The sequence below is a fragment of the Lactuca sativa genome, chromosome 9 (assembly GCF_002870075.4).
Source record: "Lactuca sativa cultivar Salinas chromosome 9, Lsat_Salinas_v11, whole genome shotgun sequence".
Lineage (NCBI taxonomy): Eukaryota > Viridiplantae > Streptophyta > Magnoliopsida > Asterales > Asteraceae > Lactuca > Lactuca sativa.
The window spans coordinates 62,116,436-62,144,294 of NC_056631.2; the positions used below are offsets into that span (position 1 = coordinate 62,116,436).

General features: G+C 34.1%; 1 protein-coding gene across 1 annotated transcript; it reads left to right on the forward strand.

The window, feature by feature from the left end:
- Window positions 1–634: 634 nt before the first annotated feature.
- On the forward strand, window positions 635–27,143 carry LOC111902997 (endoribonuclease Dicer homolog 2). Its single transcript, XM_042898673.2, has 22 exons — window positions 635–875; window positions 19,336–19,513; window positions 19,607–19,723; window positions 19,793–19,927; window positions 20,016–20,100; window positions 20,192–20,256; window positions 20,351–20,491; window positions 20,578–20,709; window positions 20,783–20,912; window positions 21,005–21,098; window positions 21,236–21,431; window positions 21,508–21,668; window positions 21,755–21,973; window positions 22,687–22,916; window positions 22,995–23,260; window positions 23,345–23,781; window positions 23,876–23,979; window positions 24,721–24,917; window positions 24,995–25,204; window positions 25,278–25,688; window positions 25,780–26,058; window positions 26,612–27,143. The coding sequence occupies exons 1-22, from the start codon at window positions 817–819 to the stop codon at window positions 26,966–26,968; spliced, it is 4,203 nt and encodes a 1,400-aa protein (XP_042754607.1). The 5' UTR covers window positions 635–816; the 3' UTR covers window positions 26,969–27,143.
- The last annotated feature ends 716 nt before the right edge of the window (window positions 27,144–27,859 follow it).

The following is a 27,859-nucleotide window of genomic DNA, read 5'->3' on the forward strand; positions in this document are numbered from 1 at the left end:
AGATAGGTACCCACCACCATTAGACTTATTTTTCCACTTTTCGTTTTCAAACTTTCTTGTGGAGCCATATCTCCTTTTGTCGTGATGCATGAACTTTGAGTGAGAAATGAGAAATTGAGATAAATTTTCTATTACAATACATAGGTGTTTCATAGTGTGTATTTTATTTCGAAATTTTATCTTAAAATTTTTTACCTTCACCTGTGCCATGGAAGATAAGAATGTCAACGATCAGAGGCTAATAGGAAAACAATTAGCTATTCACGTGATTACCAGTGGTATCATTGTTTGGAGATAAATTTAGAAATGAATTATAAGTATTCTTAAGTTTGTTTGGTTTTACTTGTGTCGCTTGGAAGAAATGGCGGTGTCATGAAAAAGTGAGGTGGCCGGTGGCTATGATGACGGTGGTTATAAAGTTGAAAAGGAAACTAAACATTATAAAGTAATAAAATTAAAAAACAAAATAAGATTTACTATCTTTTAGTAATTAATTTCCAAACTAAATCGGTAAATATTTTTTAGAAATACTATACTCATATAAAAAGGGAATCTCTGCTTTTAGTGTGGGACAAGTAGGAAGCTTCAAAGAAACTACATAAATAGCTTTATTTCTTAGCCTCCAAGAAAAAAAAAAAAAAAAAAAAACTAGTACCATTTTGTAGCATTTTCCTTTTTAATGCGATTGATTCCAAGTTGAGAAACCCACGATCAACTTCCTAATCATCTATCATATTCATATTATTCTAATTCAACTCCCATACTAATTTTCATCATTCCCCCTGTTTTTGTTGAAGATTAACAGCGAGAAAGAGAATGGTTGTGATTAATGGTGAAAGTGAAACATCTGCCGATCAACTTCCGTTCGCAAGAAGGTTAGTATACGACCTTCACTTGGTTTATGGTTCATTCAATTGAGATGCTCTATCACTTTTAATCACTGCTTTCATCATATCAATGGTGAGCATCACCAACCCCACACTTGCCATTTTATTGTTCGTATAATAATATTAATAGTCTATATTAAATAGAAAGAAAAAAAAGGACAAATATGTCTCTACTCCCATCATATATTTTTTCAAGAAATAATAAAAAAGTAGCTCAACCAAAAAAATGGCCATCAATTTGCATTGCCAAAATAATGACAGCAATATGAAAAATGGTGAAAGAAAAAAAACGCAGATGCCGTCTGTTTTTTACATAGGATTTATCTATATATAATTTTTTCTTAAAATGATTGTGTGACTTTGTCATTTTAGAGGCTCTTTACGATTTAGTAAATTTAGGCCCTAAAAGTTAATGTGAAATTGGAAATCTGCAATAACAACTCATAATTTTCAAACACCGAGAAAACAGGGGTGAATCTAGAACAAAAAACTATATGGTTTCTTATGTAAATAAAATTAAAATAGTTAGGTCTTTTAGCAAAAATAGGTGGGTCTTTAAGCAAAAATGAGATAGGTCATTCATATTTTCTATATATATTTGTTGTATTTAAAACCTACCTTATTGAAGCTTAGCTACGCCCCTGCCAGAAAGATTGAAGAAAATTGCAAAGTATGAAATTTTCAAACCCTGATTGAAACATTGCAAAAGTGCAGAAATCTTATTAATAGAATAAAAAATCTTACATTTTCAAACCCTAACGTTGCAAAGATGAAACTAAGAATCAGAAAATGAAATCGTATATATATATATATATATATATATATATATATATATATATATATATATATATATATATATATATATATATATATATATATATATTCTTGGTGGTATAGTGGAGAAAAAGAATTACATGAAGGAAAGATTGAAAGTACGAAATTTGAGAGTGAAATATGGTTAAATAAGGCATATTTATTTCTGATTTTTGCGAACTCATGAAGGCTTGAGAATGACATTGTTGCTAATTTATTCATAACCATGGTAATCGGCTAATCACATGAGTCGACCATTCAGGCTAATCACATGAGTAGGCTAATCACATGAGTCGACCATTCAAGTTACCCTTTCAAAATTTGGCTATGTTCCATTTCATCAAGTGAACTCCTTAAGGATCGAGCCTATTCAAAACGACGTCGTTTTGGTTGCTACATCACCGTTTCTCAGATGACATCATCATTTTGCAAATGCCATATGGATAAGTGATGGCTATTTTGGCTAACTTTTGTTGAGTTCCAACCTCCATTCTAGGTGTCCTCCTTTGACAAAAGAAAATTACAATTTCTTGGAATTTTCTGACGACCTGAAAATTACAACATCTTGGAATTTGTTGATTGGGTTAACTTCTGTTAACTTTGATAAAAAAAATTTCGCCGATTGTGAAGACGATGTCTATTTAAGTCGTACTCTGAATGGTTTCCAGTTTAGATCTTGAACTTGAGCAAATGGATGTGAAAACAACCTTTCTCCAAGGTGATTTGGATGAAGAAATATATAAGGAGCATCCAGATGGTTTTAAGGTGCCAAAGAAAAAACATCTCGTCTACAGATTAAAGAAAAGACTTTATGGTCTTAAGTAAGCGCCAAGGCAGTGATACGAGAAGTTTGACTTGTTAATGGTAAGTCACATGTACAAAAGAATTGTCGCAGACCACTGTGTATACCTAAACAAGTCTTCCATATGATAAATTTGTCAACCTTTTTCTATATGTAGATGATATGCTAGTAGTGGGCCAAGATGAAACCATGATCAACAACTTTAAGAAAGATTTTTCCAAGTTCTTTGATATGAAAGACTTAGGCTTAAGTGTATTCCATTAGGGTTTTAGTGTATTCCATCTCTATAAACAGTACAAATATGTATACAGTCTTTACAATAAGGACCCTACACTATACATGAGATACAAATAAATCATAAACTAAACCCCCCCTCCCCCCCCCCCCCCCAATCAATTTGAGCAGGGGGTTCACTATTTCGTAACTTGTTTCAAAAATATAAAAATAACTATGTAGGAAGTCTTTTTGTAAATATATCAACAAATTGATGAGCATATGGAAAACGTACCATACACACACACTTGACCAATGGCAATGTGTTACCTAACACAATGTAAATCTATTTCCACATGTTTGGTTCGTTGGTGCTTAACTAGGTTAGAAGCCAAGTACATGACACTAACATTGTCACAAAAGACAGTAGTATGAGATAACGGACATGACAAATCAAGAAGGAGATTTTGAAGCATTAGCTACCCCCTCTATTCTACTTCAACACTAGATCGAGACACAATGTGTTGACGCTTAGAGGACCAAGATATAAGGTTATCCCCAAGATAGACACACAACATAGAAGTAGAGTGACGAGTTTGAAGGCAACCAGTCAAATCAACATCGAAATAAGCAACTAAATGATTAACATGAGACAGACAAATTTGAAGACTGTGAGACATAGGACTCTGAAGATATCAAATAATGCGCTTGAGTGAAAAGAAATGAGGTTGATGAGGGTCATAGATATAAAGACATATTTGCTAAACTGCATAGTCAATATTTCGATGAGTGAAAGTCATATATTGAAGAGTACCAGGCTTCGGAGTGGGGTCAGTAACCGACTTTCCAACACCGGAAAGATTGGGTTTAGTGTCCGTGGGAGTGCTACATAGATTACAGGAAGACATATACGCACGATCAAGAATTTCTTTTACAAACGCAACTTGTGAGAGGAACAGACCTTGCATAGTCCTAGTAGTAGTAATGTTGAGGAAGAAAGATATGACCAAGATCTGTCATGGAAAGTTTAGAGGACATCCGAGATATAGCAAGAGATATTAAGGACATATCTGACGTGGTAAGAATGATGTCATCGACATACAGAAGAAGGTAGATAGCTTCAGAGCTACGATGAAAAAAAAAGTGTCAGAACGACTACTATGAAATCCAATGGAGAAGGATAGACCGTAAAACATGATAGGGTTTGAGCATTCTAACACTCATATGGTGTACATGCAACCCTATAAACCTTGGATCTATGTTTTCTCTATTATACATGCAAATATTAAATATTTCAAGGTTTCATCCTAACTAGCATATTATGAAGCACCTATACTACAAAGTTCTAGTTAGATGACATACCTTTTGATGTAGCTTGATGTCTTCAAACTTTAAGAGCTTAGCCCCAATAGTGTGGAAGCCTCAAGTGGAATCACAAATCACCAAAACACCCTGGAAAACCTTTTGAGAATATGGATACTTGGCTCACACTTATGAAATCGGTTATTGCCCTCTTTAGTGTATCTACACTAGCCACTAGCACCATTTCATGAACTATAAGACCCTTTATATAGTGTGGAGGATTAGGGTTAAACCCTAATACCCAAGACCTTTCATTTCCTAGGATCCATGGGTTAAAGCTCCATGGACTATCCATGATAGCTTAGCCCAACCTAAATGAACTTGGCCCATTCCATATATATATATATATATATATATATATATATATATATATATATATATATATATATATATATATATATATATAAGAGTCCATATTTAATTAGTTCCTTTTGATCACTTAATTAATTCTAAATTAATTCTTGATCAATACTAATTAAATACTATGATTCCATATTAATATATTAGAACTTATAATATATTAATATAAATCATAAATATACTATTCTCAAAAGACTAACCATATAAATTGTGTCGGTGAAGTGCAACCCAAATGGACCATGCCGAGTCTGGTTAAGTACATACCAAATATAGTTATGGACTTAGACATTAATCCAACAATCTCCCACTTGGATAAGTCTAAAACTATTATTGAGTATAACTTCAAAACCTAACTGGAAATCATAGCTCTTAAAGCCGTTGTCGAACTCTGACCTTGTCAACGAACTCTGACTTTTGGCAATGACTTGTCCATTAGATAAGAGATCACATATTCCTCTATTCTAGATATTATATGGACTGATACATGGATTATCAATCATTCTCTCTATCCATTTGTTGTTTTCCGATTTCCGATTTATGATGACTGATTGATTGAACAAATCAAATCAGTCCTGGATTGGCCAAGCACTCACATGTGTCATCATTAAATCATCGAGGGGCCCACAGATATCGCTTTTATCCCGAAGGTAAAAGGAATGGATAAACTTCGACTCATATGACTTGTTCTACTACTTGTTGAATCATACACAAAAACACATTTTATAACATCGAGTTACCGAATGTGTTTTCGTGCAATCAATGTACAACCAACTCATAGTAACAACTCATATCTCTAGGTTTGAAGAATATAAGATATTATCGTCTCATGATCACTCGTGATAAAATCCATGAAGTGATTCAAATGAGCGCGGGCTGAATCCAATACTCAGAAGTTATGAGCACTCATGAGTGTTGTAGCACAACTTTGTCCACCAACTTGGACCTCTACAAGCCAACCCATGACAGTCTTGATTCATATCTACTTCCAACATATGACCGACTATGGATGGTTTGAATAACTTAGTCATTCCGGAAGAATAACCTAGTTATTATGGAAGTCAAAACATGCAAAGTGAAACACAAGAATAAATGAATCTAAAATGGTATCAAAACCTATGAATATAAATAAAACACTTTCTATTTATCACCATACTGATTACTTATTATTCATTGTTTCGGTTTTATCAACTTTATACTTGAATTAAAACACTAGGTGTCCCATGCTCCAAGCATGTACACTATGTTTTCTAAACAATAACTTTGTCATACATCAAGTATGAACTCTATGTTTGACTATGATCCTTTTCTTTGTGAACTTAGATCAATTGAACATAATTTCAATGATTCTCTTTTCACACTCCCAAATCTTTGTCTTAAATATAAGAATTCCAAATTCGTATCATTTATCGAAATATGTTTAGATTTTAAACTTACATGCACTGTTCCTCTTGTAATGATTATGCACAAAGCCACAAAGGCTTGGCAATAATCATTACAGAGTATCCCAATGGAGAGCAATTCCATGGAAACGATGTCTCAGATTCAAAGCGCATTGCTTTGAACATGCTTCTTGCATTAAGTTTCTTTAACCTTACACAGATTGCTTCCACCTATGAAGACAACTCTGTATTCCCATTTTGACTATCACTTCTGAACAAGAGTTGCCTCTTTTCAGACTATGTCGATATGGTCCTTCCAATATTAACAGTATACTTCCAACTGTCCTTGAGCAACCAATCTTTGGTAAACCTTAGATTGTCCTCGACATTTGCTTAATCACTTTAGTCATATCCAATTCTAGACATTATTCCCCTTAATGCCCCAAGGCATTTGGAAAATTCAAAAAGGATAAATATTATAGCACATGTAATCGATCTTGTACCCAAAGTAAATGGGACACGATTCATGATGTTTCACATAAAGACATGGTTCTAGACCAGTCTTTTGCCATAATAATTTTATTGTTTGCCATATTATCAAAATTTGACTATGAAAAGGGACGCCGTAATCATAATCGAATTTTGAGAACGCAATATATAGAATTTTCTTAAGTTGAACCAATCCAACATGAAATTCATATATATATATATATATATATATATATATATATATATATATATATATATGTGTATATATATATATATATATATATATATATATATATATATATATATATATTCTTGACTAAAGGTAATTAAAATATCAATATAAGCTCTTTAGAATGATTATAAACTCAATCTAAGCTTTTTAGAATTGAAATGAATTATAATTTTCTCTCCCTTAATTATAGCAAAACAACCTTTTCAACCCCTACAACCTCATGAATTGAAACTTTTGTTTTATATATTTAACATTGCTAACTTGCAATTCTTATCATAATTATCATGCTCCCACTAACATGATGATTATTAGCATAACACTTATGCTCCCACTAACTTTGACATGTATCCAGAAAACAGCTGGACCTCTAGAAGTCAATACTTTATTGACATTCTTACCAAAGTTCAGATTTCTGATACTAGATTGCTTTGATAAGGCTTTTTCAAAATTATACACCTTATTTTAGATAGCTCACAAGTGTGTCTGAACAATTTCAGAACTATGAAAAGGGATGTCGTAATCATAGTCTCAATTGTTTAGACCTTTTGCCAGTTCTCATAAGTCAATGTTAGTGTACCGGTTAACCACGCACGCTCCACTAATGACTTTGAGAACTGCAAATATCACAATTGCTATCTACTTAGTGAAAGAATTTCCTCACCATCATTTTCATGAATCGGAGAGAAACCTTATGACACTTAGATTTTATGATGTATGTGTTCTTATCCATGTGAATTTGTCAAACCATAATCACAAGACTAGGTTAGTGACAAATCCTAACTCATATGGATTGAACTTGTGCAATCTTAACTTCTTGCCACTTGGCAGCTCAAGGGCCTGTCATTGCTTCCAAGTAGCTATGCAAACAATTGAGAACATGTAGAACTCAAATGTATAGCCAACTTAACTGGAATGGGCACAAAAATGTCAACACGGTAGGTTATAAACCTCTAGTTGTGTGCTAGTGAGGAAATACATGTTTTATTCTTGATTACTTCTTGAAACCCTTTTTTAGACTCCCACTGTCTCCTTGAACTATAAGACTTTCTTGACAAATATTCAAGAGATAGTGTGGATTTAATCAAGACAGACACTTAACACAATTGGCCTTAGTTGGTCTTTGTTTTATCCAAAACATCACAAATTACCAATTTCAAATGTACAAGAGTAGAAAACTTTTACTCTTACATTTGACAAGTGTTTTAAACCTTCTTTAAGACATGTCACTCAAGTTACAATCTTAGATTATAACTCTAAGAATTGTTTTTGGAACGATATATGAATCATCTTCTTGATTTAACCACTTCAACAATTCATAACTCCTCTTCTTAACTATCAGAATGCACTTAGAGGATGAATTGCGATAAGGTCTCCAAATCATTAAGATGATCTTAAAACATGATACTAAAGTACTCTCCCATGTTTTCAGATTTGAGAAACTTTTATCCTTCTACCTAATTTGATTCTTCTTATTCGTTATGTCATACATTGAAACTTTTCCAATGTCTCAGAATTATACTTAAGCTTGTAAGTATAATCATATTTACTAAACCTTAGTAATCATGACGAATAGTCTTATCCATCTTTTGTGGTGAACTTTGACCAGTGCACAAGAATGTGTACCCGATCCCTTAGTCATTTACATGACTCACACATCCATGTGAACAAGTAATTAGTCTTAATTTTCCAATGCTTGAAAATTCTCATTCATCATACTATACAACTTGCATGATTCCAAGTTTCGGTCCAATTTAAACTTGGGTGATGAGAAACTTTTCTTATTTGGTAAATTTAGACACTACCACAAATGAAAGAATCAAAACCATTTTCCTATATTACTAGCAATGGAATCATATAAACAACAATTTTTCACAAATACCATTGTAAGGATACTTAAAATAAATAAAATCAAAAATTTCCTTTTATTTTAAAAAACTTTGCGGAAAAACTCATCCTTACAATCCATATGAAAACCTTGTTGTTATCTTTTCCTAAGCAATGTGTCATAACTCCTAAGTAACAGCTCAAAAATTTTGATGTGATCGAAATCCATCTTCGTGATCAGAATCAGCATATACTTCCTTTAAGCTTTCTCTCTTTTCTTTGATTCTTATAACATCACCGTGTGACTCACTCACATTATGTAATAAGAATCTCCAAATAGGAGCTTAACAGAGTTAGACAACGGATTTTACCTGATGTAGAGTCAAACTTATTGACTTTAACATCCTTAGGTAAATTTGGCAGTTTTGCAATCAATGCCCCTTCTTTTGGCAATTTAACATATGGACCCTTTGGTAATGGTACATGGGACTATCACAAACTTATTTTTTTCTCTTTACCATTTAGTCAACCGAGTTGACTATGGCCGATCCCTTTCCATTGGGAAGATAATGCTTTTTCTGGATTTCCAGTGTCACCATTGTCAATGTCCATAAAGTTTTGGGAAGTCGATCTTCTAATCAAATTTGCTTTACTAGTCTTCATTGCTGATTCAGCAGCACCAAGCAAATAGATAAGATCATTATGGGTCTTGTCATAGACTGTTTCATAGGAGTCCCAAAGGAACTCACTATGTGACTTAGAAAGTGATTGAACCACCAACTTTCTCAAGACTTTGACACCCAACTCTCCCAGCTTGTCAATACGTGACTTCATCTCCAATATGTGATCACACCTAGACCTTGCCTTTCCAATAGGGCTTAAGTGACCTTGAACTTGTGGGTTAGGGAGAATAATTGGAGGAGGTGGAGGAAGTGAAGTTCCAAGAGATTTAGGAGGATCATAGATGTTTGAACTAGACATCTTTTGAGAGATATTCAAGATAGTTAATCTAAAGCCACTAATATAACACCCAATATGAAATATTAAGGCTAGGACCCAACAAACTATTGTATAACTTGGAAGAGAGATGTCGTAATCCAAGCTATAAAATATTTGAAGGTAGGTGAATGACGATTCACCAATTTCCACCAAGATAAACGAAATGTATTATTAGGTTTTAATTGGTTTTGAAACTCCTAGATTCTTTTGAGATTCATTGAACTTTTCAATGGCATGTTTCAATCTCGAGTGTGCCCTTCAGGTTTTGTGACTGGGATGCCGAGGATCACAAAACAAGGTGTGAAGTAACCATGCAAATATATTTGGTACCCTTAATATTTACCCCTCAATCGATGTGTCGGTTAACCACACACGCTCCACCGATACTATGATAAACATTAAGTTACCCTTTGCCTACCTTGTTAAGTCCAGGTTAGTGTGCCGGTTAACAACACACACTCCACTAACGACTTAAACAAAGTGCAAAGTGTAATTTCATGGATTAGCACCTTATTCATATTTTCCTAAGTAACTAAGATTGATAATTTATAAATGTTTAGTTACTTAGTATTTATCATTAATACTTTTAATGAAGGGAGAATTATAGTCATTGTCCTACCCGTTCGGCTAACGACCCTCCACCGGTCAAGGAAGCGGTGGGTGGGAGTGGACACCATTAAACTGCCATTTTATAGGCAGTAACCTTATACCCCCTTATAGACCGGCTTCGTGAATTAGGCCTACTAATGGTAAGACGACTTGCTCTTATACATATATATATATAAATATTATTAACTTATAATATTATAAAGTATAAGGGTTGAATTTTAACTTTTAAAATTCTAAGGGCTTAACTTGGAATTAAAGTATTCATGGGAAAACTTTACAAATTCCAAAACTTGAGGGCAAGTTTTTGAAACTATTCAAAACTTTTCATTTCATAACTTATGATTTTAATGGTTCATTAAAATGAAGACTCTTCATTTTTTATGTAACCTCTTACTCTTTAATAACACTTTTAAAGAAGTGACTTTTAAACATCCATAACTTGAGGACAAGCTCAAGTTATGGAGTCATAATACTATTTAATGAAAAAGACTCTTCATTTTTTATTTAACCTATGACACTTTTATGAGTTTTAAGATTCATAAATGTGACCTTTTATGTAACTTGAGGACAAGTTACAAAAACACATTTTATGAACTACCTCTAGATTAATTAGGATTGAAAACAACTAAAACACAATTTTTTCATTAATCTAAACTAACTCATAAATCAAGGAAACATAAAACTTTTGGTAATCCATAACTTATGGAGTTAAATGTTGTTTTATGATGAAACTTTTCATGTTCCATAACTTAAGAATAAGTTATGGAATTCTTTTAAAACATTAACACCAAAATATGTAAGTCCATAAAAACTTTGAATCAATTTTTTTTAAAACCTTTTCATATCCATAACTTATGGAGTTTTAAAAAAAAACTCTTTAGATCAAACTTTTAAAACTAATAAAATAATCATATCATTTTATCTTTTATTAAATTTGACCTAATTCAACTCATATAGCAAATGATTCAAATTTTACAAATAATTAGTTTTTCACAAAAACAAGTAATTATCTTAAAATTTGACAAACGTCATGTTTTTTTTTCCTTTTTTTCAACTTTGAAAATAAAACATTTGCATCAATATAATAGAGAACAACCCATGACTCTGATACCACTGATAGGTTTTGAGCATTCTAACACTCATATGGTGTACATGCAACCCTATAAACCTTGGATCTATGTTTTCTCTATTATACATGCAAATATTAAATATTCCTAACTAGCATATTATGAAGCACCTATACTACAAATTTCTAGTTAGATGACATACCTTTTGATGCAGCTTGATGTCTTCAAACTTTAAGAGCTTAGCCCCAATAGTGTGGAAGCCTCAAGTTGAATCACAAATCACCAAAACACTTTGGAAAACCTTTTGAGAATATGGCTACTTGGCTCACACTTATGAAATTGGTTATTGCCCTCTTTAGTGTATCCACACTAGCCACTAGCACCATTTCATGAACTATAAGACCCTTTATATAGTGTGAAGGATTAGGGTTAAACCCTAATACCCATGACCTTTCATTTCCTAGGATCCATGGGTTAAAGTTCCATGGACTATCCATGATAGCTTAATTAGTTCCTTTTGATCACTTAATTAATTCTAAATTAATTCTTGATCAATACTAATTAAATAATATGATTCGATATTAATATATTAGAACTTATAATATATTAATATAAATCATAAATATATTATTCTCAAAAGACTAACCATATAAATTATGTCGGTGAAGTGCAACCCAAATGGACCATGCCGATTCGGGTCAAGTACATACTAAATATAGTTATGGACTTAGACATTAATCCAACAAAAACACCGGTACCAGGAGTAAGGAGCTTGCTTAAGCATGTATAAGGCTTTGCGAAATCGACATACATAAGCAGGGTGTTAAGGTTCTACATAACCTGGAGTTTGTTTTATATAAACTTCCTTAGTGAGTTCGCCATGAAGAAACACATTCTTAATGTCAAGTTAATGAATAGGCCAACGTCGAGAGATGGAAATGCTTAGAAGTATGAATGGTAGCGGGTTTAACAACATGGTTGAACGTGTCGTCGAAATCTAAGTCAGGCGGTTAGGAGAAGCCTTCAGCAACTAAGCGATCCTTGTAGCCATCGACAGCCGACAATGTTGGTACTGAGAGGAGAGATGTAACGACCCAATTTTCAAAAGAAAATTTTCATTTTTAATTAACCAAAATATTTCCACAACCATGAGGTTTCCAAATACAATTGTTTCCAAAATTCATAACCATTACAAATTTATTTCAAATCATCAGAGTGTCCCATAAGATGCCCGAGAGAGAGTGCATGTCTATCCATCAAACCTTGCCCTTGGGCTCAGATGTACCTTAAACATATCCACAAACGGTAATATAATTCTTAGTGAGTTCCGCAGAGCATACCCCACCCACAATTCACATAACACATATCATATTAGCTATAAGAGCTATCTCTACCACATAAGCCATGCATACAAACATATAAGGATGTCGTGGGCTCCTCCCAAGGTCTTACTCCAAGGTGCCATGGGCTCCCCCACATGGTCTTACACCTAAGTGTCATGGGCTCCCCCCATGGTCTTCAGCTGGAAAACCATGGGCTCCTCAACATGGTCTTACAACGAAGTGCTATGGGATCCTCCCATAGTCTTTGCTTGAAAAGCCATGGGCTTCCCAACATAGTCTTACATCCAAGTGTCATGGGCTGCCCCCATGGTCTTTCCTTGCAAGTATCACATATATAGATAACATATTACCAAACATATCTAACTATCATACCACATGTCTCTACAACAAGCAGACCACATATCTCTACACAACAAGTATACCATCTATCATGAAATGGGCCGGCCTTGGTGCCTTAGACCCATTGTTATGGTGAGAAGACTCACCTCTTATGAATGTAGAACTGACAAGCTAAGATTAGCTAATCCCCCACGTGCTGCTCCAAATCAACCACCTATAATAATCATGTGATTAACTCATCAAAATCTCGTAGACACCCTTAAAGTTAACCCTGGTCAACAGTCAAGGTCAACAATCCATGTTGACCTCTACTCGTCGAGTGGGTCCAGCAACTCATCGAGTTTTCTGAGTAATTCCTCCACTCGTCGAGTTACCTGTGTAACTCGCCGAATCCCTCCGAAAACTCATGAATACTGAACCAAAAACTCATACAACCGAAAAATCATGACAAACGAAAACTCAAGAAACCGAAAACTCACTCAAAAGACCCGAAAACGGGTAAACCCTATTTGACTCGTCGAGTCAGCTAAGGCACTCGACGAGTTCCTTCAGTCTCCTTTAAGTTCAGCCTCTTCCAGTGGGATCTAAAGTCCCAAACTCTAGATTCAAACTCTCCTAGTGCAGATACCAAGTAAAGTTGCAAACTTTACGTGCATGCAAGGTCCTCCAAGGCTATAACTTCAAAACTAGGCTTCCTACAAGGTTCTCATGCATGGAAAGGGGCTAATATGGATAAAGTGAGTGACTTTATGTCCTTGGGGACCTAGAGAGGTCTAGATCTGGAGCCATTTCCCTGTGATAAGTCCATATCTGAGTTTGACCCCATTTTGCACCCAAAAGTGACTACATTCTACCATGAAATGAGATATAAGTAATTAGAGATCAAGGTGGTAACTTTACCTCTAAATGAATTCTCACAACCCATAGATGTTGGATCCCAAGCTTTCTCCCTCCTTCAAGCTCTTCTATCTTCAAGTTTCCTTCTTTAGAGGCACAAATTCCACTCTCTAAGGTCCACACACACTCAAAGAAGCTCAAATATGCGGTTAGGGTTTCTTTTTGGACTGTAAGGATGATGAGGGAGGCTACAATGAACCATAAGTCCTTTAAATAGGGTACCAGCCCCTAAAATTTAAGGTTTTCCTCTACAACACCTACTCGTCGAGTCGGGCCTTCCGACTCGTCGAGTAAGGTCGAAATCCTGCGTCCACCAAAATGTCTCTACTCGATGAGTTGGACTCCCAACTCGCAGAGTCCACACACAAAACCATAAAACTTAATTAAGTAATACATGGAATAGGTGTTACAAGAGACAAGATCCCGAGTTTGATTACAATGAAGAGCATCCATTTCAATATCCATGGCAGATTTCTAATTAGGATCACACATGGATTGAAGGGTAGAGCGAGGAATTGGAGAGATGTCATAAGTAGAAGAAATATTGAGGATTTGACGAGGCTTTAAAGATCCAGTTTGAGAATGGGCTGTCATAGAGTCACAAGGAATATGATTCGACATAGGAGGAGGAGAGGAGGAAGTAGAATCATCCAAAGACTAGGGTAGGGAAGAAGGAGAGGAGAAGACGTGGCGTCCAAAGGATAAGAGATGAAGGGATTCAATATACTAGATGAAGTAGCATGTGTAGGAAGGACAAATGAGACATTTTCTGGAATCAAGTAGTCATATTCAGAGGTAGTGGGTGTTGAGTTAAAGTATTTGTAAGGAAAGTTATCCTCATCAAAATAACATGGCAATAAATAATGAGACATTGGGTTGTAAATTCAAGGCATCGATGTCCTTTGTGATCCGGAGAGTGTCCAAGATAGATGCAAGATGTTGAGTGTGGTGAGAGTTTGTGAGGAGAGGTGGATGCGAGATTGGGATAGCAGAGACATCCAAATACGCGAAGATGATCATAGGAGGGAAACATATTGAAGAAGACCTCAAAGTGTGTTTTAAAAGATAGAGTGGCCATGGAAAGGATGTTAAGGGTGTAGACGGTAGTAAGGAGAGCTTCGGCCTAGAATTTAGTAGGCGATGATGCTTAAAAGAGATACGTACGGAGAATATTGTTAATTGTACATATGACAAGTTCCACCATATCATTCTGTTGGGATGTATAGGGGCATGAGAAACAAACACGTATGTCGTGAGAATGAAATTGATTTAGAAGAGATTGATTTCTATATTCACAACCATTATCACATTGAACACATTGAATTTCGAAATTAAATTGTGTTTTAATATAAGCTTGGAAATTGCAAAACACAGAGTAAACATCAAATTTAGCACGAATGGGAAAGACCCACAAAAAGGAGAATAATCATCTAAAAAAGTATATAGTATTCGAAACCACTAATCCTAAACCGGAGAAGTCCACAAATCGGAATGTCTTAATTTAAACAACTTAGATGTCTTTGCTGATGAAGACTGGGAAAGAAGACGACAATGCTTTCCTAGTTGACATGCATGATAGAGAGAACTTATTTGAAGAAGACGTTATAAAATTGCGAGACCGTAAAAACTTCAAAATTAAAGGGTCGGGATGCCCTAAGCGACGATGACAGGTAGGGAGAGACACAATAACGAGACCAGTAGCAGAGGAATGTGAAGAAGACTGAGTAATGGGATGGAGATCTCCAGTATTACCACAACGCTGGAGGAGGACACATGAATCAACATCCTTAACGAAAAAACTAAACGGTCAAACGTAACAGAAATAGAGTTGTCAGTGGTAAATTTATGAACCACACAAGATCTTTGACAATTTTGTTAGACAAAAGAATATGTTTTAGCATAAATTTATTTTGAGAGAGGAGAGAAAGAGTGACCTGTGTGACTGACCGGAAGCAAAGCACCATTACCAACTATTATGGAATTAGAATTACACAGAGTAAGGGAAATCATGTTACCTTGAGTAAATGACCTATGAGAGATTGTACCGGTGTCGATGTAGAAAATATTATCCAGAGGTGGTTGTACACACATTGCTTGAAAAATGGAGCTGATATCAGTCATTTTTGAAGATGGAGTCGGAGGTCTGGACCTTGGCTGCCAAAAAAATTGTTAACTGCTATGGATTATGACTGAGGCCAGCATGATTGTTTTGTGTGAAATGGGGTGTCCGTGAGGCTGTTGCTAGATCGAAAAAGGAGAATGGGTCGACTGTAGAAACTAGTCCGGCTGGAGATGATGAACAAATCAGCTGGTGGGCCGATGGTGCTCCAAAGCTTGATGGACTGAGAGAATTTGAGCTGAAAGGAGCATAAGGCGAGTACCATGGAGTGCTGATTCCCATAACCTGTTGAGAAGCTTGAAAAAAATCTTGATTTGTTGGAGTATGCCTGCATAATGAGATCGTTGACCCGGAATATTTCCCGTAACTTGATTAGTACTAACATACAAACTAGAATTATCCCTCTAGAGGCAACCCGATTGTTATTCCGGTTTTGTTCCACAATGTTGTTATATGAACGCAACAATTGGCGTAAGATTTGCATAACAAGCTCAATTTCTATAATCTCATAGTCGAAATTAGACAATGCATCAACTAGATTCTTCAAGGTGTGGCAGAATTCGGTGATTGAGAATGCACCCTTTTTTGTATTTTTGAATTGATCTTGCAGTTAGAACATGCATGACATTTTGTTGTTGAGGAAAATTTGTCCAGCTCATCCCAAAGATCTTTGGTAGTACAATTATCTAGTGATATAATTTGAAGCAGATTTGGATCAACTGTAGAGTAAAAGCCAAGACTTAACACGTGCATCAATGGAATCCCAATCTTCATCATCATCGCCCGTTGGTTTTGATTTCCAGTAATATGACCAACAACTTTGGCACCTCTACAAATATCAATAAGGATTCTTCGCCAAAGTTTGTATTTTGACCCGTCCACAGTTAGTTAGTTTAAAACTGAATTGATTATATACCTTAGTCACCGCATAGACAAGCGTTTGAGCGGTTGGGAAATTGGTAGAGGATGAGCCCGAGATGGACATAATTCCGAAAATATAAAAACTCGTGAAATAAAAAACGACAAAATAACAAGATGAAGCTTACTATGGGCAGGAAGAGGGATTGTAGGCGTATGGAGCACCAATCCTAGACGTCGTGACGATGAGAGATTTCGAGAACATAGAAACAGTAAGCAACAACGTCGAGTGAAGGTCGATGATGGAGTAACACTGGTGATTGTTGTTCGGTGGAAGCAGTCACGAGAAAAACTTGATGTAACAGACTGTGATAGAGCCAATAACAATTGGATATGAACCCAAGATACTTGGAACACAAGCAAAACATCATGTACGATTGGTTGGGGATGATCAATTGCTGGAACAAAGAAGGAGACATTGGGAAAAAGAGTGTACGTATGAAGAAGGAAGGATACGTATGAGGCTTGATAGCATGTTTGATAGTGAAAATACCCATTAGGGTTTTAGTGTATTCCATCTCTATAAATAGTACAAACATGTATACATTATTTACAATAAGGACCCGACACTACACATGAGATAAAAATAAATCATAAATTAACATTGGGCATGAAAATTATATGTGATTGAAAATCGAGAAAATTGTTTTTATCATAGGAGGAGTATATTGAAATTGTGATCAAAAGGTTCAACATGAAAAATGTCACGCACGTTGATACACCATTGAAAAATCACTTTAAGTTGAGTAAGAAAAATTGTCCTTTTGATAAAGAACAAACAAGATGAAAATAATCCCTTATTCCCCAGTTGTAGCTAGGAAGCCTTATGTATGTGATAATGTATACACGAGTTGTAGGAAGCCTTATGTATGTGATAATGTATACACGACCTGATACCACTCATGTCATTAGTGTTGTCAGTAGATATCTAGGAATTCTGGGAAAGTATATACGTATATCAATCCAAGTTATATAAGTGTTTGTAATTATCAACAACGGAAGCCAAGTACATGGCCGCAATTGAAGCTTGGAAGGAGATTATATGGCTAAAACGGTATCTTCGAGTATTAGGGTTTCCACATCAAGAGGACATCGTTTATTGTGATAGTCAGAGTGTTATGGACTTGATCAAGAACTTTATGTACCACTCTTTCACAAAACACATTGATATACATTATCACTAGCTCAGAGAAGCAATCGAGGGAAGAAAATTAAATTTATCAAAGGTCAACACAAATGACAATCTTGCAGAAAAGTTGAACAAGGTGGCGACACAAGAGAAACACAAACTATGTGTCGACATAGATGGATTGAGGATTGTTAAATGGAGACCGGAGGGGGAGATTTGTTGAGTTCCAGCCTCCATTCTAGATACCCTCCTTTGTTGACAAAAGAAAATGGCAACTTCTTCTTTTGACATGATGAACACAAGAAATGGAGAGGCTAAAACGGTGGCTACCATGGCTATAAATAGAGGTTCTAACCATAGTTTGTAAATACATCCCAAACAAACATAGTTAGATCATAACACTAGATTGAGAGTGTTAGAAAGAGGTTTGTTTTTATTTTGTAATAATTGAATGTAAAAGTTGCTCTTATTGTAATTATTTTCTTGTATTAAATATGAGAGTTTTTTAATACCAACAATTTTTGTCTATTTTTTGAAAAGTGGTTGATGGGATTAGACATATTTGTTTTTTTCTCTATTTAATATTGTTACTTTTTTTTCTTAATAAAGTTGCTTCAATAATACAATAACTAATTATATAAGAATATTTATTTTAATTATAAATGTACATAATAATATAATTTATAAAGCTATTGTAAAGAAATATGTATGCTAATTTTATAAAAGACTAATAAATACAAAGGTTGTTTTCAACAACTATGAAAGTTACTGAAAGAGGAATATACTTAAAATATTAATTTTTTTATGTTAAATATAGTGCAATGTGTTAGTGTACCCGCACTGGTGCGACACAGTTTTTTTTGTCTTTATAAATGTTGGACTCTCTCTCTCTCCACAACGGCTCTTTTGGAGAGACAATCTGGGGCTCCACATATTGTTTATTTGGTATCATAGTCGGCGTCTTCATCCCAGTGGCTTAACATATCCTTGTCTTACTCATTGAACCTCCTTCTCTGAGGGGGAGTGTTAGTGTATCCCACATTGGTGTGATACGGTCCCTTATGTTTCTATATATATGTTGGAGTCTCCCTCTCTCCTCAAAGGCTCTTTTGGAGAGAGAGAATCTTGGGTCCACATATGTTTACATAATGGTTCAGATAAGATTTATCGTTTATGCTATCTTTTAAGGGTTGGAGTTGGTCTTAGGGGTCCTAAATTTACACCACTTTTATCAATTTGAGTGTAAAAGATAGTGTTAAGGGTTGGAGTTGGTCTTGGGGGTCCTAAATTTTGCTCAGGACATGTAGAACATGGACAGTGGGTGTTGTTAGACACATGTGATTGGCATAAACAGAAAAAAGAAAAGTTGTTTGATAGGAGTCGATGAGTTATAATTTTGTAACACCTAGCGATGATATCATAGATGTGATTGCATTATTGAAGTTCTTGGATGTCTTTTATAACGAATTTAAGTTTTAAGGGATAGTTTACTCAAACTTTTGATTAGTTGTAAGTGCACTTTTCTTGATGCAATATTTTGTGTATTTTGATCAGTTATCAGATAGAAGCTCTGGAGCAAGCAATAAAACAGAACACAATAGTGTTCTTGGAGACTGGATCAGGCAAAACATTAATTGCTATTATGCTTCTACGCCACTATGCTTACCTGTTGCAAAAACCATCACCTTTCATTGCAGTTTTTTTGGTACCCACTGTTGTATTAGTCAAACAGGTTAGACCCTTACCATGTTTCGTAACTTTTTGCACTCCATATGCTTTTTGTTAACTACATTTATGAGAGTTTGTATGCCTTATTGCTGTATAGCAAGCTGATAGTGTTAGAAAACATGTTGATCTGAAAGTGGAAGAATACTGGGGGGAAAAAGTTGTTGATCTTTTGAATATTGCTGCTTATTGGAAGAAGCAACAAGATGAAAACCAGGTATAAAAAGTCAACATTTGACCGGACACATTGACCAGTATAAGTTTTTGACGAATGATCATGTTGCAGCTACTGGTGATGACACCTCAAATTTTACTTAATGCTTTGAACCGTAGTTTTTTAAGCTTGGATAACATCAAGCTTCTGATATTTGATGAATGTCATCGTGCAAAGAAAAAATATGAGTATGCTCTTATTATGAAGGTGTGTTATGTTTTTATTACATCTTATGTTTTAGGATGATCATATTGTATTAATATTAATTTTCTAAATGTGAAAATCATTTATATAGGAGTTTTATCACCCCCGGTTATGTGATGGTGGTTCTCAGCTTCCTAGGATACTTGGGATGACAGCTTCACCTGTGGAAGCTAAAGGTATTAAAATTAAAATTTATTTTTATTGTTTTGTTTTCTTAATTAGTTTGTAATTAGTGTGATCCTAATTAGCTTGTTTTTTGTATTGTAGTGTCAAGCTCACCCAAGGATTATTGGGAACAGATGAACAAACTTGAGACTATGTTGAATTCAAAGGTTTTTAAAGAAAATTTCACATTTTTCTTCAAGCATTTAAACTAGTTATTTGATTATAATGGCATAATTAAGTAGTATATTTTTTTTAATGAAGGTGTATACGTGCTCAAGTGAATCTGTGTTATCTGACTACATTCCCGTTTCTACTGTTAAGATTAAGTTTTACAAAAACATGGCACCTCCTTACCATGTTCTTGAGGAGTTAAAAAACACTCTTTCAATTTTAAGACAAAAGGTAATCTTTACTGGTTTTGACTTTTAAATATTTATCAAAGTTGTATTATAATTAACAAATAGTCAAATACAAATGTTACTCCACAGCATGAATCAAAAGTCAGTATAAGTTCAACCCTCTCAGAATCTTCAAGGCAAAATGCCATTAAAAGATTGTCCATTTTGTATTCAACTTTTGAATTTTGCTTAGACGAATTGGGCATTTTCTTGGCTTCAAAGGTGTGTTTTCAAACTACTAATCTTTTCTTGCAAACATAGAAATGGAAAATGACCTTTTTACCCCTTGTAACAGGCAGCGGAAGCATATTCATGCGACAAAAATGACATGTTTTTATGGGGGCAACTGGATTTACGTGGAGAAAATATATCCAGGGAATTTTGCAAAGATGCCAACAAAGTTTTTTGCTCATACATACCTAATGGTACTTAATATTACATTCTTTTTAAATGGTGCTTGTTTTTTTAGAAAAACTTTTTCTTTTTTCTTCAAACTATCTTTTTTGGCGATTTCCAGAGTGGTCAATCACTCAAGTCAACGAAGCAACTGTGAGCATTGGGTTGCTCTCAACAAAAGTCGCCTGTTTAATCGAATCTCTTGCTGAATATAGGTATATATATGCCATATTACGTAGGGAAAATTGAGGAAAATAAGAATGTACTTTGCTCTCGCTAATGTTGTGGGCATTGTACTCTATTTCTATATATCTACCAATCTGTAATTTGTTTTTATATAAATTTATTGTAGGGATGTGAAGGAAATGAGATGTTTAATCTTTGTTGAGAGGGTAGTAACAGCAAGGGTACTAAAAAGCTTACTGAGTGAATTGCACTCTAAACTTTTTGACTGGAAAACAGAATATGTAGCTGGGAATAATGCTCTTATGCAGTCACAAAGTCGGGGTGTACAAAACAAAATAGTGGATGAGTTCCATAAAGGAATCGTATGTATGTCTATATTTAATATTATAGTCAAAGTGCATGTGTTAAAATTAAACATAATTTGTGATATATATACAGGTAAATATCATTGTGGCAACATCAATTCTTGAAGAAGGCTTGGATGTACAAAAATGCAATCTTGTAATAAGATTTGATCCTGCATCTACTGTTTGCAGTTTTATTCAGTCTCGAGGTCGTGCTCGAATGCAGAACTCTGATTTTCTTTTACTGGTTAAAAGGTACAAGTTTTAATAATAGAGTTGTTTCACATTTTGATGTGGTGTTTGTGAAATATGTTATTTATTTATTTTTTGATGATTTTTAGTGGGGATGATGATACGCTGAATAAGGTGAATAATTACCTTCTGAGTGGAAAGATCATGCGGGATGAGTCTTTGAGCCATGCTTCTGAACCATGTGGGCCCCTTGAAAAAGACTTGTATGATGAAGTGGTGTATCATGTTGAATCCACAGGAGCGACTTTAAGATTGAGTTCGAGTATTTCCATGGTTTATTTCTATTGTTCCAGGCTACCTTCTGATGGGTTTGCTCTTAACTTTTGGATGCTTCTATCATTATTATTTTTTACCTTTTAACAAAATGGAAGGAAAAAGATATAAGATAATATAAAAAAGGACCAAAATGGGCGGGGTCTTATTTAACAAATTTTGCAGCATTTTAGAAAATTTGAAAAAAAAAATCAAATAACGCAAGTATTGAGAAATTGTTCGTATTTTGTGAAATGGTGATGCCATTTCGCAAAAAAAAAAAAGATCAAGTCTTTTTGCAGCCTTCTGTTAGTAAAATCTAATTTCGGAATTGTAGGGAAAAAAGTAGTCAATTTGTTAAATGAGACCAATAATTTTGGTCATTTTTGCGACTATCCCAAATAATAATCGAGGTCAATTTTTTTAAAGGTTAGTTAATAATGGGGAAACCATCATTTTCATGATTTTATTTATTAAGTTGTTCTTTTGTATAGAATGAAAAAGAAACGTCTATATATAATTTACCATAGTAAAGTCCATTAAGTAAAAAATAAACAACATGTTACTCTATCCCATGAAAAATACAATGTTTGACTTTAAGATCTTTCTTTGAGTATACGTCGAAAATAAAATACGAAAAGACAATATAGACGAATGTTGCTGATTTGTTACAGGTTTCATGTGATGTGGGAAGTATAATTTACACCCATCATTTTGTCTTCATTTTTAATGACTTTATGCTTATCTTCGACTATTCTATCACTTGTAGGTATTTTAAACCTTACCCAAGATTCGTGATTGACAAAGAATTAAAAACTTGCACTATCTATTTTCCTAAAAGCTGCCCACTTCCAAGCGTGCATGTTTCGGGCCCCACAAAAATGCTGAAGCAACTTGCATGTTTTGAAGCATGTAAGCAGTTGCATGCAATGGGCGCACTAACGGACAATCTTATCCCTGATACATTGAAAAAATCAGCTGATGATGAACAAGAAACCGGTAAAATACTAACATTTAATTTACTTCACAATCTCTATTTACTTGATTCATTTTTCAATTCACTATTTTTTTTAACAGGAATCAAGTATGTCGAAGAACAAGTTCAATACATACCACCAGAGCTTGTTGGATTTGGAGATAATTCATCTAAGTTATATCATTTTTACACGATCAATTTAGAAAAACACTTTGATTACAACATTCCACTACAAGATATTGTTCTTGCAGTAAGCACAAAGTTAGAGTTTGACAATGAAGGGTTGACCTTTGATCTTGAAGCGGATAGAGGAGACATTTCTGTTTCTTTGACTTATATTGGAACGTGTAAGCTTACTTCTGAACAGGTAATACACAATTTTCGAGTTTTTTTTATAAATTTTCTTGCCATTATCGTTACAATATTGTTTTTCTTTTTTTGTTTCTTCCAGATAACGTTAACGAATCAGTTCCAAATGGTGGTGTTGACACTACTTATTCACCGGTCAATTTCCAAGTTGAAAACGTGTGTTGATTCGTTTAAATTAAAAAATGATGCTGACATGGCGTACGACTATCTGTTACTCCCGTCAGCGGGCCCACATAAAGCTCCAATGATTGTGGAGTGGAAGGCTGTTAAGGCTGCTATGTTCTCATATGAAAGAGGTGTAGACGAACGTATGTGTTGTTTAAAGGGAAATAATCATGAAAAAGTGCACACAAAAAGTGGATTAGTATGTAGTTGTTTAGTGGATAATTCTTTAGTGTATACCCCTCATAATGGGCGCATATATTGCACTACTGAAAGATTACTTGGTTTGAATGGCAATTCGACCTTGGAAATAAAAGAAGGGGAAGTTGTTACCTATAAAAATCACTACAAAAGACGGTATTTGATTTTTGAATATTGATTCACACTTATTAATTTTCTTTTATTTATTATTCTGGATAAGTGTAAAATTAGTTTGTTAAAAAAAATGCAGACATGGAGTTGACTTGATGTTCGAAAAAGAACCGCTTTTTGCTGCTAGACAACTTTTTACGGTTCAAAATTTTCTTCAAAAAGGGAGACAACAAAAGGAAAAAGGTTTGTTTTTTTTTCTTGTTATGTTTAATTATTAGCAAGGGTAAGACTTACATGAGTTTATTTAAAAGAAAAATTAATATGAAATTCTAAACATTTGAAAAGTTTGAATTTATAAGAAAAATAAGAAAAATATTAAATTTTTAAAATTAAAATGTTTTTTTTCTCTTTTAAATTAAAAAAAATAATTTAGATAAATAAATAAATGAAACTAACGAGGCTAATTTAGAAACTTTGAAATTAAAAAAAAAGTTAATTAATGAAACTGATATGCATTAATTATTACATTTATTGCAATAATTATTGCATTTAAATATTATGTGGAATTTAATAAAACGGAAAAACCATAAAATGACATGAAAAAAAAACTAATTTAAATAACCACAAAATGACATATGGCAAAATGAATGAGAATGTGACATGTGTCAAAAAAAATCTTTATTTATTAGAATAGATTTATTTATTATTATAAACGAAATTTAGAGTAAATTACATTCTTGGTCCCTGAGTTTAGCTGATTTTGGCTCAAAAAGTTATTTCTTACACTTTTGGTCCTTATTTAAATTAACAGCTTGAAGCTGGAGTTAACATTTTAAGGACCAAAACTGCAAGAGAACTTTTGGAGACTGAAAATGCACAAAAAAAAAAAAAACTAAACTCTAGGACCAAAAATGTATTTACTTCGGAATTTATATACTTATTTTTATTTGTTGTTATGCTTATTATTGTTTTGTTTATTTGCAGAAACAAGTAATGCAGGAGTTGAGCTGCCATCTGAACTATGTGACATCATCATGTCTCCTGTTTCTATAAGCACAATTTATTCTTTCTCCTTTGTTCCATCAATCATGCACAGGATCGAGTCGTGGATGATTGCTTTGAATTTGAAAAAGATGCATTTATGTCATAGTATGCCAAATGCAGATGTTCCTGTCATTAAGGTATTCATTTCATTACCCTTCTTTTATTCATTTCACTATCCTTCTCCTTATGTCATTCTGTTGTTGGCTCTTTATAGGTTTTGGAAGCTATCACAACAAAGAAATGTGTAGAAAAGTTTCATCTGGAATCCTTTGAGACTCTAGGCGATTCTTTTCTTAAGTATGCTGCTACTCAACAGTTATTCAAAACACTTCAAGATCAACACGAGGGAATTTTGAGTCCAAAAAGGGAGAAAATTATATCCAATGACTCGTTATGCAGATTGGGATGTAACTGTAATCTTCCGGTAATGTCTCTTTTTATATCTTATTCAACTCATCTAAGATAAGGGTATTTTGGTAATTAGTTACTGTATTCAGGGGTTTATCCGTAACGAGCCATTCGAGCCAAAAACATGGATTGTCCCCGGAGATCGTTCTAGCAGCTTTAAATTGGAAGAAGAGGTTCTATTGGATGAAAGAAAAATGTATATCAGGGGCAAAAGGGTAATAAAAAAGAAAGTAGTGGCGGATGTTGTGGAAGCATTAATTGGTGTTTTTCTAAGCGAAGGAGGTGAGCTGGCAGCGTTATCTTTTATGAGATGGATCGGTATATCGGTTGACTTTGTCAACACGCCATATACACGAGCTTTGACTTTGCATCCAGAAAAATATGTAAACATTCAGTACTTTGAGTCGTTGCTAAATTACTCATTTAGAGACGTATCTTTACTTGTTGAAGCAATAACTCATGGGTCCTACATGCTACCCGAAATTCCAAAATGTTACCAGGTTTGCTTCCCAAAATAACATCCCACTTTCATTTCTTATTATTTAGGCTTTTAGCACTCTACTTACAAATTTTTTTAAACAATTTTTGCAGAGATTAGAATTTCTTGGGGATGCAGTGTTGGATTATATGATCACAGTGCATTTGTATAATAAATATCCAGGAATGTCTCCTGGAATGTTGACTGATTTGAGGTCAGCTTCTGTGAATAATGATTGTTATGCACAATCTGCAGTAAAATACGAATTACACAAACATATTCTCCATGGATCTCAAGATCTTCACCGAGCTATTGTCACTACTGTTCATGAATTTGATCAGTTGTCCATGAAAAGTACTTTCGGGTGGGAGTCTGAGACCTCATTTCCTAAGGTCAGTGATCTTTTGTAGTTAACGTGTTTAAAACATTGGGCAAATTGTGTGAAATAGCACTCATTTTACCAATATGGGCAATGTGCTTGCATTTCTTAAATTATAATTTCAGCATACTTACATTTTTTTACTGATAGTAGCATTATGCAACCCACACTAGTAATGTACTTAAATATATATATATATATATATATATATATATATATATATATATATATATATATATATATATATATATATATATATATATATATATATATATATATATAATTCTATAATGATAATAGCAATTACCAGCAGATAAAGTACATTAGCGAAATGTAAGTAAGTTAATATCATTGGTAAAAAATAAAGTAATGTTGCTATAATTTGTAAGAAAAGTATGTATATATGTTTGTATTATGAGTAATAAATATAAGAATACAGCTATTATGGTTAAAATAAAGTACATTGTCCATATTGTTAATTAGTGATAGTAAAGTACGTTGCTGTTAACCAATCTGACGTTTTAGTCATATAATTTACTGTTTGTTTGGGGTATTATTGTAAATAGGTACTTGGAGATGTGATAGAGTCTATAGCCGGGGCGATTCTTGTAGATTCTGGATACGATAAAGATAAAGTATTTCAGAGTATTAGGCCTCTTCTTGATCCCTTAGTCACACCCGAGACACTGAAACTGCATCCAGTGAAAGAGTTGCATGATATTTGTCAGAAGAATCACTTTGAAATGAAAAAGTCAGCCAAGCGTGGTACTACTGATGATGGTACCATCTCTTTCACTATAGAGATAGTAAAAGACAATATTGTCCTTAAAGATTCTTGCATGGCTGCAGACAAGAAAATGGCCGAAAGACTCGCGTCAAAGTCTGTTTTGAAGTTGCTTAAAGAGTATTTGTCAGCCGCATGATAACATTTTTTTTGTTTAAGTTGTTTTCGAGGGGTGTGGGTTTGAATGTTTTTAGAAATGTTGGTTTTTTTTTGTTTTTTAGAGAGTAACTTACAAAAATAGTCCTTGTGCTTTTTGATTTTTACAATGGATAGTCTAAAACTAAGACACTTTTCAGTTTTGGTCTTTGTTTCAAGGTTTTGTATCAATTTCAGTCCCTGAACTAGAAAGTCCAAAGGATCAAAAGTGATATGAAACAAAATAAGGACAAAAATTGAAAAAAAAAATGGTAAAAAGCAGAAAGCACATGCACCATTTTAGCAAACTACTCTTGCCTTTATTGCGTTGGTAGTTGGTTGCCATGTGTGTACAAAAACTCAAATGCTTTATAAGCCCTTAATACCATCGTTTTTGCTGTTGCCGACCCTTACAATACATTTTTATGCCTTTTTAGGCATAATCTTAGAAAAATGTAGAATTCTTTATATCAATCTACCAATTTGTGACCATTTTTTTAATGGTTTCATGCCATAAATTGATTTTCTATTAAGAAAGCAGGAATTATATCACTAAGACAAAATACTAGAAAGGTGTTATAAGACTATACGGTGTGGGTCAAAAACGACGTGGAGGAGCCTATGTGGCACCTTCATAACGCCATTAATACGGGAGGAACACCGTCCTCGCTTCTAGTTATGGCATAACTTGTTGTCATGCAAACACAGCTAAACGGGGTAATTTGCACGTTTGGTCCCTCAAAACTTTTTTTAACATGGACAGTCCCTATGTTTTGATTTTGTTGCGTCTATGGTCCCTATTAGACATGAAATTACTATATTACGCTTACCGGTTTGTCTTTTTAATTTATTTATCATTTATTTTTATCTACTCTAATAAATAAAGTTCTTTTGT